General features: G+C 44.0%; 1 protein-coding gene across 1 annotated transcript in view; it reads left to right on the forward strand.

The window, feature by feature from the left end:
- LOC138582004 (sperm-associated antigen 4 protein-like) overlaps positions 1 to 14013 on the forward strand; it is a 381361-nt gene that overhangs the window by 263027 nt on the left and 104321 nt on the right. The window contains exons 7-8 of the mRNA XM_069652897.1: positions 8060 to 8147; positions 11698 to 11804. Of these exons, the coding sequence (XP_069508998.1) occupies positions 8060 to 8147; positions 11698 to 11804 (195 nt within the window). The remainder of the gene's footprint in view (positions 1 to 8059; positions 8148 to 11697; positions 11805 to 14013) is intronic.

A 14013-nucleotide genomic window follows, 5' to 3' on the forward strand; every position in this document is an offset into this window, starting at 1 on the left:
ACAAAGATTGCAGGTATGGGTAGGGGAAACAATGCGATGGATGGTGAACAAAAGAACGTCAGTAAAGGAAGTAAGTGAGATATGTAATGGGTACCCATTGGAGATGAGAAAAGAAGCGATGCAAACGATAGTAGGGGTGTTACTGCAGCAGGTCATTGGATACAATAGAGGTAGAGGAAACGCACAAGGCCGGGTAAATTTGAATAATATGCATGGGGTGTCATTGGGATTAAATCAATGTGCGTATTGTAAGGAGGAAGGACACTGGCGAGCGCAATGCCCGCACCTACAGAATAGGGGTGGGTTTGGTCAGAGAAGGCCTCATAGAGGACATCAGGGGTCAAACGGCCCAAGCAGAAATAACATGCAGCAGCAGCAGGGATATACCAATGGAGGTACTCAAACCCAATCATATGGTCAAAACCAAGCACAACAGAACCAGACACTGAACCAAAGTGTTTCGAACCAAAATCAGGGCGGGCAGGGCCAACAGAGAAATTATCAGAGTGGAGGACTTCGAGGGGGAAATGGGAATATTTTTGATACACAACCAAACACGTATTATAGCAGTAGCGGTGACTACACATCGGACGATGTGTTATTTTCGCGATAGGACAGCCCACGACAGGGGTCGGAACCAGCGTCTATTCCCGTGAATCAGAGAGGATCCTACGTAGAAATGAGAGTCGGGAAGAAGAAGCACCGTTTCCTTGTAGATACAGGGCACAGAAGTGCTCGATAGACCACCACTTGGTTCCAGAGATCCCACTGTCGGGGCAGAAGAATGTTTCTGTAGGGTTCGCAGGTACACCAGTAATTAACCCCATGTCCGAAGCTGTCCCGATTACAATAGGACCATTTACGGAACAGTGTCCATTTCTTTTGACAGAAAATTGTGGAGAGAACTTGCTAGGATTAAATTTGTTGAGAAAATTGGGGGCAGTCATACATTGTACGGCAGACAGGGTGTTCCTCACGATGTGGCCTCACGATGCACCAGTGACGGAATTTATGTCAAAAGAGTTGCCAGAAGAGCTAAGTAGAGTACCAACCTGTCTGGGGGCAATGCATGATAATGATGTAGGATGCTTGAAAACAGAGCCAGCAAAAATAACTTTGAAAGAAGGTGTCACACTACCACAAATTCCCCAGTATAAAATTTCTGTTGAAGGTGAGAAGGGATTGAAAAGCATTGTTACTGACCTGGTGAGATTGGGGGTGGTTGAGGAAATTGCAGGAAGCACGTGCAACAGCCCGATTCTTCCAGTTTACAAGAAAGGAGGCAATGAGGTACCCTATCGATTCATAATTGATCTGCGCGCATTAAACAAAGTGGTAGACCCACAATTCCCTTTGGTCCCAGATGTCACAACAATACTGACATTGATACTGGCCACTGCAGAATACTTTAGTGTAGTTGATTTGAAGAACGCGTTCTTTAGCATTCCAGTGGATAAAAGCAGTAGATATCTGTTTGCGTTCACTCTAGGAGGTCGATCATTCACATTCACACGCATTCCACAAGGATACACAGAAAGCCCGAGCATTTACAGCAGGGCACTAAAGGAACAGCTAGATATGCTAGAACTACCAACAGGTTGCGCACCCTTGCAGTACATAGATGACTTGTTATTAGCTGCAGACACGAAAGAGATCTGTAAAGAAAGTACTATATTACTATTGACACACTTAGCGACCCATGGTCACAAGGCAAGTTTGAAGAAATTCCAGTATAATCCGAAGGAGGTGTCTTATTTGGGTTACCTACTTTCGAAAGAAGGGAGAAGATTAACACCAGAACGCATAGAAAGTATTTCTAGTATGCCTATTCCAAAAACTCAAAAAGGAGTGAGAGCTGTAATAGGCATGGCCTCTTATTGTCAGCAGTGGATCAGTAATTTTGCGTTGATTGTGAAGCCGATGATAAAGTTGACAAAAAAGGATGCAGAGATGCCTTTACAGTGGGATGAGGAATGTCAGAAAGCGTTTGAGCAATTGAAAGCTGCATTGTGTGTTGCGCCAGTTTTAGGCACTCCTAACTATAAAAAGATCTTCAGACTATTTGTGAGTGAGAGTGAAGGATGTGCATTGGTGGTTTTGACACAGGAACAAGGTGGAAGAAATAGGCCGTGCGGCTATTTTTCTTGCGCGTTGGACCCTGTAGCGCGCGCACTACCGCGATGTTTGCGATCCGTCGCAGCAGCTGCTGTGTCAGTGAAACAAACGGAAGGAATGGTATTGGGGCACACTTTAATTCTGATGGTCCCACTTGCTATAGACGTTCTATTAAATAGGACGCAGACGCAACACCTCACCTCAGCTAGACTGACAAGATATGAGCTCATCTTGTTTGCACCCCACATCCAAATTATGAGGTGTAGCGCATTGAATCCTGCAGAATTAATGCCACTGCCCATAGCAGAAATTGGTGACAATGAATCACCACCCCATGATTGTTTAATGATCACTGAAGAAGAAACAAAGGGAAGGATTGATTTGAGCGATATCCCACAAAAGGAGCCAGATGGGGAGTTATTTTGTGATGGCTCTTGTTTTAAATTACCTGATAGCACATCAACGGCCGCATATGCAATTACTACCCTAAAGAGTGTTGTAGAAAGCAGAAGAATCCCCTACAATTCGGTGCAAGCCGCAGAAATAATAGCACTGACCCGAGCCTGTGAACTCTCTGAGAATTTGAATGTGAATATTTATACTGACAGCCAGTACGCCTTTGGCGTGGTTCACAACTTTGGCCGACTTTGGGCTGAGAGGGGTTTCTTGACATCACATGGAGCCAGGATTCAGCATGGCCCTTTGATTGTGCGATTGTTGTCTGCACTCACGTTTCCAAAGCGCCTAGCTATAGTGAAGTGCGAGGCGCATAAGAAAGTAACATGTAGAGTGGGAGAGGGAAACGCATTTGCTGACAGGATTGCGAAGCAAACAGCCACAGATTTGGGGAATAAAATGATGACAGTACAGAGTGAGGAAGTACCTTGTATGATAGAGAATGGAGTTGCCACAGTCAAAGAAATGCAGGCTGAGGCCACGACCGAAGAGATTCAGGGGTGGGCTGAGGGCTCTGCTGAGTTAGATTTGGAAGGATGTTGGGTGGACAAGGAAACAAAGAACTGGATGTTGCCAAATTGTTATGTAACGGCAATGGTTATAATGGCGCATAGCCCTACCCACATTTGCGCGAAGAAGATGGTACAGCATTTATCCACAGTATGGAAGAATGAGCACATAAAAAAGAATGCAGAAAGACTAGTGCAGAATTGTATTACGTGCCTGCAACACAATGTAGGGAAGGGAACCGTGACTCCAGCAGGTAGTTTCGGCCCACCCTCTATGCCATTTGAGGTGGTCCATTTTGATTTCATAGAAATGGAAAGGTGCCAGAACTACAAATATGTGTTAGTGGCAATTTGTGCATTCAGCATGTGGGTGGAGGCATATCCTTTAAAAGACTGTACTGCCATGTCCACAGCAAAAGTAATGCTAAAGGAGTATTTCTCCCGGTTTGGGTTGCCCCGTGTCCTGTGGTCAGACAACGGCCCCCACTTTGTGGGCGCAGTAGTGCTACAGATCTGTGCAGGTCTGCAAATAGAGAAGAGATTCCACAGTTCCAGGTATCCCAGTTCTGCCGGGCTTGTGGAGAGACATAACGGAATCTTGAAGTCAAAGATAGCAAAAATTTGTTCTGGGAGCAAGTTGAGTTGGGTGGATGCATTACCCCTAGAGCTGTTGTGTATGCGCACGTCTGTGCAGGCTAAGACTGGGCTCTCCCCCTATGAGATTATAATGGGGAGACCAGCAAATGTATGGTGCGCACCGCAGCCCAAAAGATTATGTGAGGTCGAGCATCCTATGTTAAGCACTTATTGTGGGCTTTTAATACAGAAGTTGCGTTTGATTCATCAGCAGGTGCAGGAGGCATTACCAGTGCGATATACCGGACCGGGGCACTCGCTGGAGCCTGGAAGCTGGGTGTTAATTAAAAACCTTGAACGGAAGACAGCATTAGCACCCAGGTGGCGCGGCCCCTATCAAGTACTTTTGGCAACGCAGACGGCCATCCGAGTAGACGGACGGAAGGCATGGATCCACGCGACACATGCCAACAGATTCCCAGGACTGCTGACAACTTCTGACGACCAGAGAAAGGATACGGTCTCGGAAACGAAAGAAACTGTTGCCAGTCCAGTGCCACTGCATCAGCCTGAGCGAGAAGTGAAAGTTGAAACAAAGCGCAAACGAGAAGTGAAACTCGAAACAGAGCCTGAGGAGGCTGCCAGGAAGGGGAAAGGGTGAAAAAGTGCCCCAACGTTGCTCAGCGGAAACAACATCACTGCCGAGCGACACAAACCCTGCATTGCAAACACGAGCAGAAACAACGCGTGTACCCCTTTGGCGCCCACCAGTTCCTGCGAATGCACCAAAGCCAAAGAAAGAAACTACATCATTGCCACGGCGCTCATCGCTACCCATCATTGTGCCACAGGCTGACACTGAGCCTGATACTGGAAATGCAACGGCACTATTCACGGATCATACAATACCAGGAGTGAATCGGTATAATTTGCGGCCTCGACAGGCAAAGTGATCCACAGATCTTTGGTGCTTTTCTTTTTGCCTTTGGTTCCACTCACGGACGGAGTAGGAACCAGGGGGTAGAGGAGAGAAGTGTGAGAATTGTGCAAGTCGGACAATTCAAGACTCACGGCTCCTCGGTGCGCTTATAAAAGTACATGTGTCAGGAGCCAGAGCAGGACAAGCTGGACGCACATAAGTACTAAGGCTGATAGAGTACATGTGTCCTAAGGCTGAGCGGGACAAGCTGGATGCACATAGTACTCTATCAATAAAGAACTGTCCGGAAATCGTCTGAGCAGTGGGAGAAAGAACAACTAATCTGGATCGGAGTGGATAGATGATCCAGGCTGTGAAAAGGCTGGCAGAATTGAACTGTGACATTTCTCGTTGAACTTTTCTGGCATCAAGAACGAGAGACATTCGCGACGAACTTTGCCAGCAAGAAGAAGGACGATGAAGAACAAGTCAAGACCGGTTTCAGCTTCCTCCTGCACCCCTGCTGAAAAGATAATAGATTTAGAGACTGTAAATTTAGGGAAAAAGCATGGTAAAAAGAATAAGATACTGATTTGGACATTGGTCCTATGTTTTTTAAGTATGATAGTACCAACAATAACAGATATTACACTATGGTTCCTGGAGTACGTACACCCATTAGAAACACTTTTGCCAAAAGCAGCTACTGAAAGCCCGGTTCATGTAATCACTGGTACTTTGCCCCCAATGGAAGAGAGACATAGAGAAGGATACGGCAACAATACATTGTTGCTCATCATGAAATTGACCGATGCGGTTTTAAAGAAAAAAGATTGCTGGGTTTGCGCCCATTTACCACAGCACGCTGGGAAAGGGATAGGCTGGTATGTACAACCGTTGCCATTGATTTATTCATGTGAAGTAACATTAAGTGCAATGTTCTTTGGGAAATGGAACAAGAGTAATACGGGTCAGCTAGATGAGACCAATATGAATGAATTTGAGGAAGTGATCATGAGACCTGTGGGTTGTTCCATATTCCAAAAAGCTTGCGTGTTTGCACTAGAACCCATGAGAAAGAATACACGAAAAATAACAAGACTAGATAGATTACACAGGCAAAATAGACCAACCCCGCCAGCAGAAAAAACATCAGTAATGACATTTCGGATGAGGGATGAATGGAACAAAGATGCTGTGCCCCCTGCCTATACAGTGGATCACAGCCCAAAAACTGCTCCCCTATGTCTACAGAAAAAGGGTTCCTATAAAGTAGGAACGTTTAGCAACTGCCTGAACACAGTGGTTTTAAAACATGAAATAGAACCCGTGTACGTAGGAGACCCTGTTTATTTTATATGTGGAGAAAAAGCATATCCATGGTTACCTAGAAACTGGGGAGGTACATGCTACCTAGGTCTACTGTTTCCAGGAGTGCTCCTCTTGGAGACAGCAGAAGTAGCCAAACGAACAAAAGGTAGAACTCAAAGGAGTAGCGAGGATGGAATGATAGCAATGGATATAGCCAAATCATTTATACCGTTCTTGTCCCAAATAGAAAATTCTTACAATATAAGAAAACTGTCTGGAATATTACAAAAAACAATAGATTCCACAACGGATATTTTATTGAATATGACGTTAGAAGAAAAAGGAATAAGACTAATGGCACTTCAAAACAGGATGGCTCTCGATATAATATTAGTTGATCGTGGGGGAGTTTGCAAGCTCGTAAAAACCGCATGCTGTGTGTATATAGATGACTACTCCCTTACGATATTTAAAGCAATCCGGAAATTACATGTCATAAGTTCCACACTCTCTACTGAAGAAGGGGGTTGGGAGATAGGATCCTGGTTTTGGGGATTATTGCGGTCTTGGGGATGGAAGTTAATTTCAATACTAATGATGGTACTCGGGATATTCATAACATGCTGCTGTTGCATACAATGCTTACCAATAGTGTGCGCTGAAATAACTGATGGATGTACTAAGGGATCTATGCACATGGTGTCGAGAGGAAAACAAACGCATTGCCGGAATAACAGAGACACTGAGGAAACAAAAACAGTAAAACAATTCATGGCGATAGACATTAATGATGAAGATGATTCAGATGTAGATACCCCAGACTTGTCCTCATTAGAGGAGGATACAATGAATAAATAAGACGTTTGGCATACGGCCAAAAGGAGGGTTTGTCAATCTGGAAAAATGAATACCCTTCATTTGAATGCTAGACGTAACTTGATGGCCGTGGGCCAACCGTCTTATGCACCGAATTATAGAAATATAAACTGCTATGCTTGACCAACGAGCGGCCATTTTAAATGTAGCAAGAATCGTCATTTTGCTTGTTAACCATTGCTCATTGCTTTCTGTCTAAAAACTGCTTTGCAGCTTACAATTCTTGCGGATTCTGCTTACTCTGCTCAATTGTTAACATTGTTGTCTGAATATGAAAGGACAAGGTCGCGGGACTGAAGAGTTTGTTGAAACTCCTCATGAGTAGCCCAGAGAGGAATGCCCACACTCCCGCTCTGTAGCCTTGGGAGGGAGCTGCAGGGCATTTAATCACTTCACAGCTGCCAGCAGTCTCGTACAATGGTAGAATATGTTAGAATAATACAGCTAAAGGCTTGAGTTATGCTTTTCTTACGGCCCCCCTTCGCAAAGCCCTTTAGAACGTGTCGGCTCCCAGGACACGAATAGTACCTCATAGATAGCAAACCTTGGAATGTGGCTCTTCCCCCGTGTGCAGCTTGCTTCCAAGAATAGAACCACCGTGTTCTGTTCAACAACTAAAAGATGCCTGCGCACTTTCTAATTGCACATTGTTACTAGAATAGACATCGAAAATGTTATAATCGTCATACTCGTCGGATATGTCCATCGCCATCCCGAGTTCAAAGGAACTTAATAAAGAGGGGTGTTGAACATGACTTTGCTGATTGTATGATATGCATTTTGTATATATGTAACTGATGTACGTAATTCGCTCTCTTGCGTCCCTCGAGGTCTAGGAAGCTCACGTCGCGGGGCGTGAGATCAGAATTGGCCAATTGATACTATCTTTTGCTTGCAATAAACCCTAGCATTGGGAATTTGAACCTCGTGTCTGGCGCATCCTTTCGTGTATGGTTATTGCCTTGTTTACATAGCACGAGGGACCCCTAGAGGCCCCTTTCACAGTGACATTTCGTACTATCAAGTGAATGCACAATGCAGATGTACTGCTTAGTCTACATAGATCAAAAAAGCTGCCTATGCTTTGAGCCATTACATTATATTCAGTTCATATGCATCACCAACATTGTCAAGGCTGGTCATGACCTAACAAATACACTTTGCTGCTCTTGGGATGTTCCTTGCTTCACATATGTGAGCTTCACCTACCATCATTGGCCAAACTGCACCATCTCTTTTTGGAAATACCCCATCCCTGAGTCTGGTCAACTCATCTTCTGTCCCCCTTTTTCCCCAGAGAGAACCCGAGTTGGTAAAATGGATCCTCAAAGGGAGTGGCTGCCAGGATGCTGTGATGAAACCGGATTTCGCTCTCAAGTCAATCGGTAAGGATGATTCTGAGTTTGTATTAAAATTGTTTTCTTGTGGTCACTGGGTAGAGGAAGTAGGTGTCATCTGCTTTCCATGAACAGGTCTTCCTTTGCATCATTGGTTGACCTTGATATGGATCACTCTGGACTACACAAGTGCAGGGGAGGTGCATCCTACATGAGGGTAGGTGTAGAAGTAGTAAGAAGTAGCTAGACAAGATTGAATCACTGGGCTTGTAAGTCTGGCACCAGAAGAAGATGCATTGAAAAGGTGTCAAAATGTGAAAAATCCTAGGCCATTGTCAAAGTACTGAATAGGAACGAAAAAAGAAGAGCTCTGGGACTAAGGAGACAATCAACAGATAGGAGAGTAACTAAGTTATAAGTGGGGCAAAATGTACGTGCAAATCAAACAGTAATAGAGTGTGGTTGGAAACCAACAATGCTGACAGCGGTGGAAGAAAACGTAATAAAACTAAAGTCTGTGGCAATCACTCTATTATGTTACATGTGTTTGTTTGCTGCCACTTGCGAGAAAAAAAGAAGGAATGCTTCTCTACTGCCCGGTGCACCCTCGCATTGCAGTTACTGGAGATTAGTCCAGTAAAATGGATCATGTAAAAGATAGTTTATAAAAACAATCGACAATCTTTCAAATGTAAAAATATCTTCATCTTGAACATAGTGAACAATGCGATGGCATTGTACGGGATGATGTCATCGCCTCTATGATGCCCCACAATGTCATCATGCACACCACAATGAAACAGACAATCTCAATCCATTCCGTTTACAAAAAAAAAGCAACAACAGTGCAATGCAAAATAAAACAAAAGCAACCTAGTTGGAAAGCAATAATAAAAAGAAATAATGACAGAACAAATTAGGGAAAAAGACAAAAATGTATTCCACCAATGGTCAAACTGTAGGAAGGGGAGAAAAGAAACCCAAAATAAAGTATCTAAATACTCGATCCGCTTCTGCGAAACAACAAAATATTTGTAAATGAAAAAACAAAAAAATTAGAACATAGAGCCCGATAAATTGTACTATTATGCAATGGTGTGATACATTGAGATATGTAGGTATTCAGAAGCCATTCTCTTTGTGTATAAGGTTGAAAAGGACGTCATTTATGGATTCTATTGTGTCAGGTATTATTGTTAATAGAAAAGGGTAATGCAAAGTATGGACGATGGGTGACATTTATAAAACTGGATCAATTTGCAGCAGAAATACCTGTAATCAGATTTTCGCAACTCAGAGCGCTGATTAGGCTCCCTTGGAATGGTTTTCCCTATCACTCCAGCAACTACTTAGTCACTGCGCCTCGTTTTGTCTGCAACAGGGTGTCGTCATTTAATCGCTAACATATATAACAATATATTAGACATTAAAGCTGCTGAATCAATAAACTCCATAGGAAAGTGGGAGGAAGAAGTGGGGGCCAGTTATAGACGAGCAAAGGGACCTTGCATGTAAACAAACAAACAGGGTGTTGTTCAATGCACTCTTATCGTCTGATACATTTCAACATACTTACTTGGGCCCACAGGGCGCATGAATGATTACCTAAGCTATTTCCAGAGATAGGTGAGCTCTGTGTGAATGCTAGTCTGATAAAAGCACACTCATTTATCATGGCACTGTCCTAAAATACAAGAGTTCTGGCACAAAGTAACCAAAGAAGTTGCATTTATTATTAGCACTCAGGTACCCAAGTCCACATTGCAAATCTTACTGACACTACACCTAGGTGTCCTCCCGCTTCAGGGTAGATTTGTGAACCTGGCATTACTCCTGGCGAAGAGGATATTACTGGGTTGGATGAAAGACACTATGCCAAATGTCACGCAAGGGAAAGGAGATGCTCTATTGTAATGGAGTTGGGAGACGTGTGGAAGTGTATCACACCCAATGTGTCGACCCAAGGATATCTGGGTGAAATTTAGGGCTCACCTGGGCAAATATGTCAGACCCAAGCTAATTTGAGTTGTAGTAGATGTCAGAGAAGTTATCTATATCTACATAATGTACAGTCCAAACCATGATGGGTGGTATTCTTTCAATGCTATGTGACAACTTTAAGTGTACCTTGTAATGAGTAGGCGTGACATGCAAGTAAAGGTTTATTGGGCGAGGACGTTTTTTGGGGGGTTGATTGGAGGTTAGATGTAATCACAACTGTTATGTAACACAAGTGTGTAAATGAATGTATTGGAAAAAAAAATTCTAAATAAAAAATAAAAGTAAAAACATTAAGTGAGAAAATTATTGACTAAAGTATGAAGTGATGTAGTGTGAAAATGGTGATCTACAATAATAGTGTAAACATACAATATATACTGAACGATCCATAAAATCAAAATGAATAAATACATGACAAATCATACTTCTACGGATACAAGTTCAATAGTGTGCAATTTAAGTTCCCAGTAGTTACAGAAATTCTCTCGCAAACTAGTAGAAACACTATAAATAGTGAAGGGGTTCACAGTTATAGGTTTTTATGCTATTTACAAATTCCACCCTGCTAGTGGAACATCTGGTCTGGAATGCATTGGCCATGTATGGGTCTGCCGTTACTATATTCAAAATGAAGATATTTTTACATTTAAAAGATTGTAGATTGTTTTGACAGACTTTTATATGATCTATGGTAACAAACTAATGTCTAGAAATCTAATGTAGTAATTGTACTAATAGGGCACACCGGGCACTACGGAAAGTTTCCCTCGTCTTTTTTTCACTTTTGCAATATTTCACATGGTGCCATAGAGACTAAACGGTGTTTGCCAAATACTGAATTTATAACAATATAGCTAAAAATCTTAAAGTGCGACTGGTTCAATTGATTTTCGTGGTGCCCACTCCCATCATTTTCATCTGTTTTCTGCTACTTGCCACAATCATGATTGATGATAGTGGTTGACATGATCTCTCCTGATGGTTGTTTAGATGGAGGTGCTGTGTCTTGCTGGGCTATAGAGTGGAAGTAGTAGGCCTCAGTGGTAGGGGCAGATTTATGAGTCTTTCCTAAATGGTAGAGGTAGAGATCACTTGTCCTTTGAAGAAATGCTGGAGGTAAGGTGTAGTTGTACACATTTGGTGGGAAGGATGAAGTTGGTGGTTCATTCTAATGGCAATGGAGTTGGTATGTTAAAGCAGGAGGTATTGTTGGATTGGGGACAAGAGAGGAGGAGTATGTCCTGCTTAGAATCAGGGAAGATGATGATGGGGCTGTAGTGCGTCATTTTTGGAAGTAGGGCAGGAGGTGGAATGTACTAATTTTAGGTAAGGGTGGACTTTGTGTGTCCTGCTTGGTATGTATTGGCAGGGGGAATGAGTGTCCTGTCTGGAGGCATAGGTGGGGGGTGAGGGGGTGTCGGGTGTGTGTGTGTGTTCTGCTTAGATACAAGGGGAAGACAAAGTGTCATGTTTACAGTCAGTGAAAGAAAGTGGAGTGTCCTACATGAGAATAAGGGTGGAGGTGCTGGAGGTGGTGTTTGTTCTTTTCAGCAGGCCTGGACAGAGCCAGACCCCTAACCACTATGTCTCTTCCCAGGGGGCAGAGTGATCGCCCACAGTGCAAGCTATGAAAGTGATGCCTCCTCCATTTGCATATATTGGATTTGCTGGCGTTACTCCCAGCCCGCTGATGTGATGCTACAGGTGAGCATGTATGCCTCCCCAAGTCCCTCTAGTCACTCCCTGAAGGCAGGTTGGACCGATTATAAATCAGGTTGACTGTTTTACTGTATTTTATGTTCTCAAACACATAAGGTGAGATGAATCTGCTTGCCACTGTCCAAATAACTGTGGCCTGCTGTACAGCATGGGGACTTCCCTGGCAGTGCAGTGTCAGAAATTCACCCTGCCCTGCAGAATCACCAAATACTCTAGTACAGCCAATTACTAGGACACTACAGAGTTCCGCTCTTGGTAAAATCTCACTAAATGATTCATGGTCAGTCACGGAAGGGTGAATATTTTCAGTGGATTGGAGACACATAAATATTTCCTCAAATTAGCATAGCAACAAAGTGTAGTAGGGGATCCCAAAATAATGGGAAGGCACATGGGAATAGTTTCCGTCCAATATTTCTTTTTAAATAATGTGTTTAAATGGTGAACTTTGCAGAACATTTGAGAAAAAGAGGGTAGAAAGCCATACAACGTACAATTTGTTCTCTGGGTTGACATGAAAAATTCCAGCAATGCCATGTCACCAACAGTTAGCAGAAGCATTTTAAAACATTTTCATGACGCAATAGCCCAAATCAATGCCAGTAATAGCCACTGTAAATCACTTGCATGAAACTGCAGCCACAATCCATTTTTGCCAGTAATGGTCATTGTAAATCTCCTGCACCACTCTATGACCACAACCTAGAAATGCCACTAATGGTCACTGTAACACCATTGCATGAGGCTGTGGCCATAACCTTTCAAGGCCAGTCATTTTCACTTTAAATCCCTTACATGAGCGGCAGGTCTCAGTGAAGCAAAAGAGTAGTGCTAACGGTTGAAAGATGTTTTCCACAGTTTAAATATTAGGAGGGGAGTGAATGGAATGAAAGCTGGAGTGATGTTACTACATCTTCCTTAATGGTTACAATTCAGATAGACACTTACGTGCCAAACCAAGATAGGGTAATTATTTAGAGTTCCTGGTTGGCCGCCTGACCCAGGCTAGGTAGTTTAGAATCTGGATGAATGTATCTGCCTTTCATGTATATCTTCAATGGAGCAGGTACCTTTTCTGTTGATTTCCTGTTTTTGGGCTGAGCACGGGTTTTGCTGACAGAAACTGGGAGAACTAAGTTCTAACATGGGCCATGTTTGGTAGTCCTGGTGGGACAATAATAACTGTCTAGCATTGACTGTGCTGATATTATACCCGCTGGCACACTCTGCCCAGCATCAATTGTTTGTTCAACTGGTTTCCTCCTGAGCGATAAATGCACCCAGAAGGAATTGCTTAACAGCATACCTTTGTTTAAGTGCAGGGGTTTTACCATTGTTGTTGATGTGCCACGTGGCCTTAGAGTGAGCACTGACACAGAAGTAGGTTCTCTGTGACTCGTTTATTTGAAGGAATTGATTCTTTCCAAAGTTGTGTGGGAGAGTCACCCAGCAAATATTGCAAGCACCTTAAGAGGAGATTAGCCACCTGTGGACGTGCATCCTTTTTTTTTCAATAGTATTTTTTATTGAAATCTCAGTATACTTTTTTTAGTCGGGGCATGGCTTGGCGGTCATGTGAGAGTGAGCAAGCCACCGAGAGCTCCCGGGTGATCCGGCTAATGATCCTTGAAACTGGCCGAAAACAGGCAAGAAAACACAAACAAATCGAGGAAAAGGCATCCGGAGGTCCAGTGCACACATGGGCGAAAGCCTGAACAAAATCGGAGGACTGTGAGGCCAAAACGAAGTTTGTGAGAAACGCTGGACCGCCACACACAAAATGGTTGACGTGACCCAGTGAGAGATCGTTCGCGCTCTGAGGGACAAAGGAACATTGGAGGCACGGTATTGGAGGCATTGGAGCCAGGCGCAGGGGCGTGGACAGCTGATGAGGAAGGGAAGCCCAGCGGACACTAGCACATCACCCGGTGGAAGACCAGGGGAGGCGTCAAGTCAGCCCACTCTATCGTGGGCGGAGAACGAGATGCGCACCGCTGAGCCATGCTGAGACAGGCAGAGGAGCGTGCGGCCGCAGCCGTGGACAGCTAGTGAAGACGGCAGAAGACCGCTAAATAACAAAGGCGGCGGCACCCGCGACCCGGGCTATTGACGGGGCGGTCCCCGGATGCAGCAGACCGCCGGCTGGGAGCCCCGCCAAAACACGTCAGCGCAGTGGCAGGGGAGCCTTGCGGGG

This window comes from Ambystoma mexicanum, chromosome 3q (genome assembly GCF_040938575.1).
Source record: "Ambystoma mexicanum isolate Mex_15411 chromosome 3q, UKY_AmexF1_1, whole genome shotgun sequence".
In the NCBI taxonomy this organism is placed as follows: Eukaryota; Metazoa; Chordata; class Amphibia; order Caudata; family Ambystomatidae; genus Ambystoma; species Ambystoma mexicanum.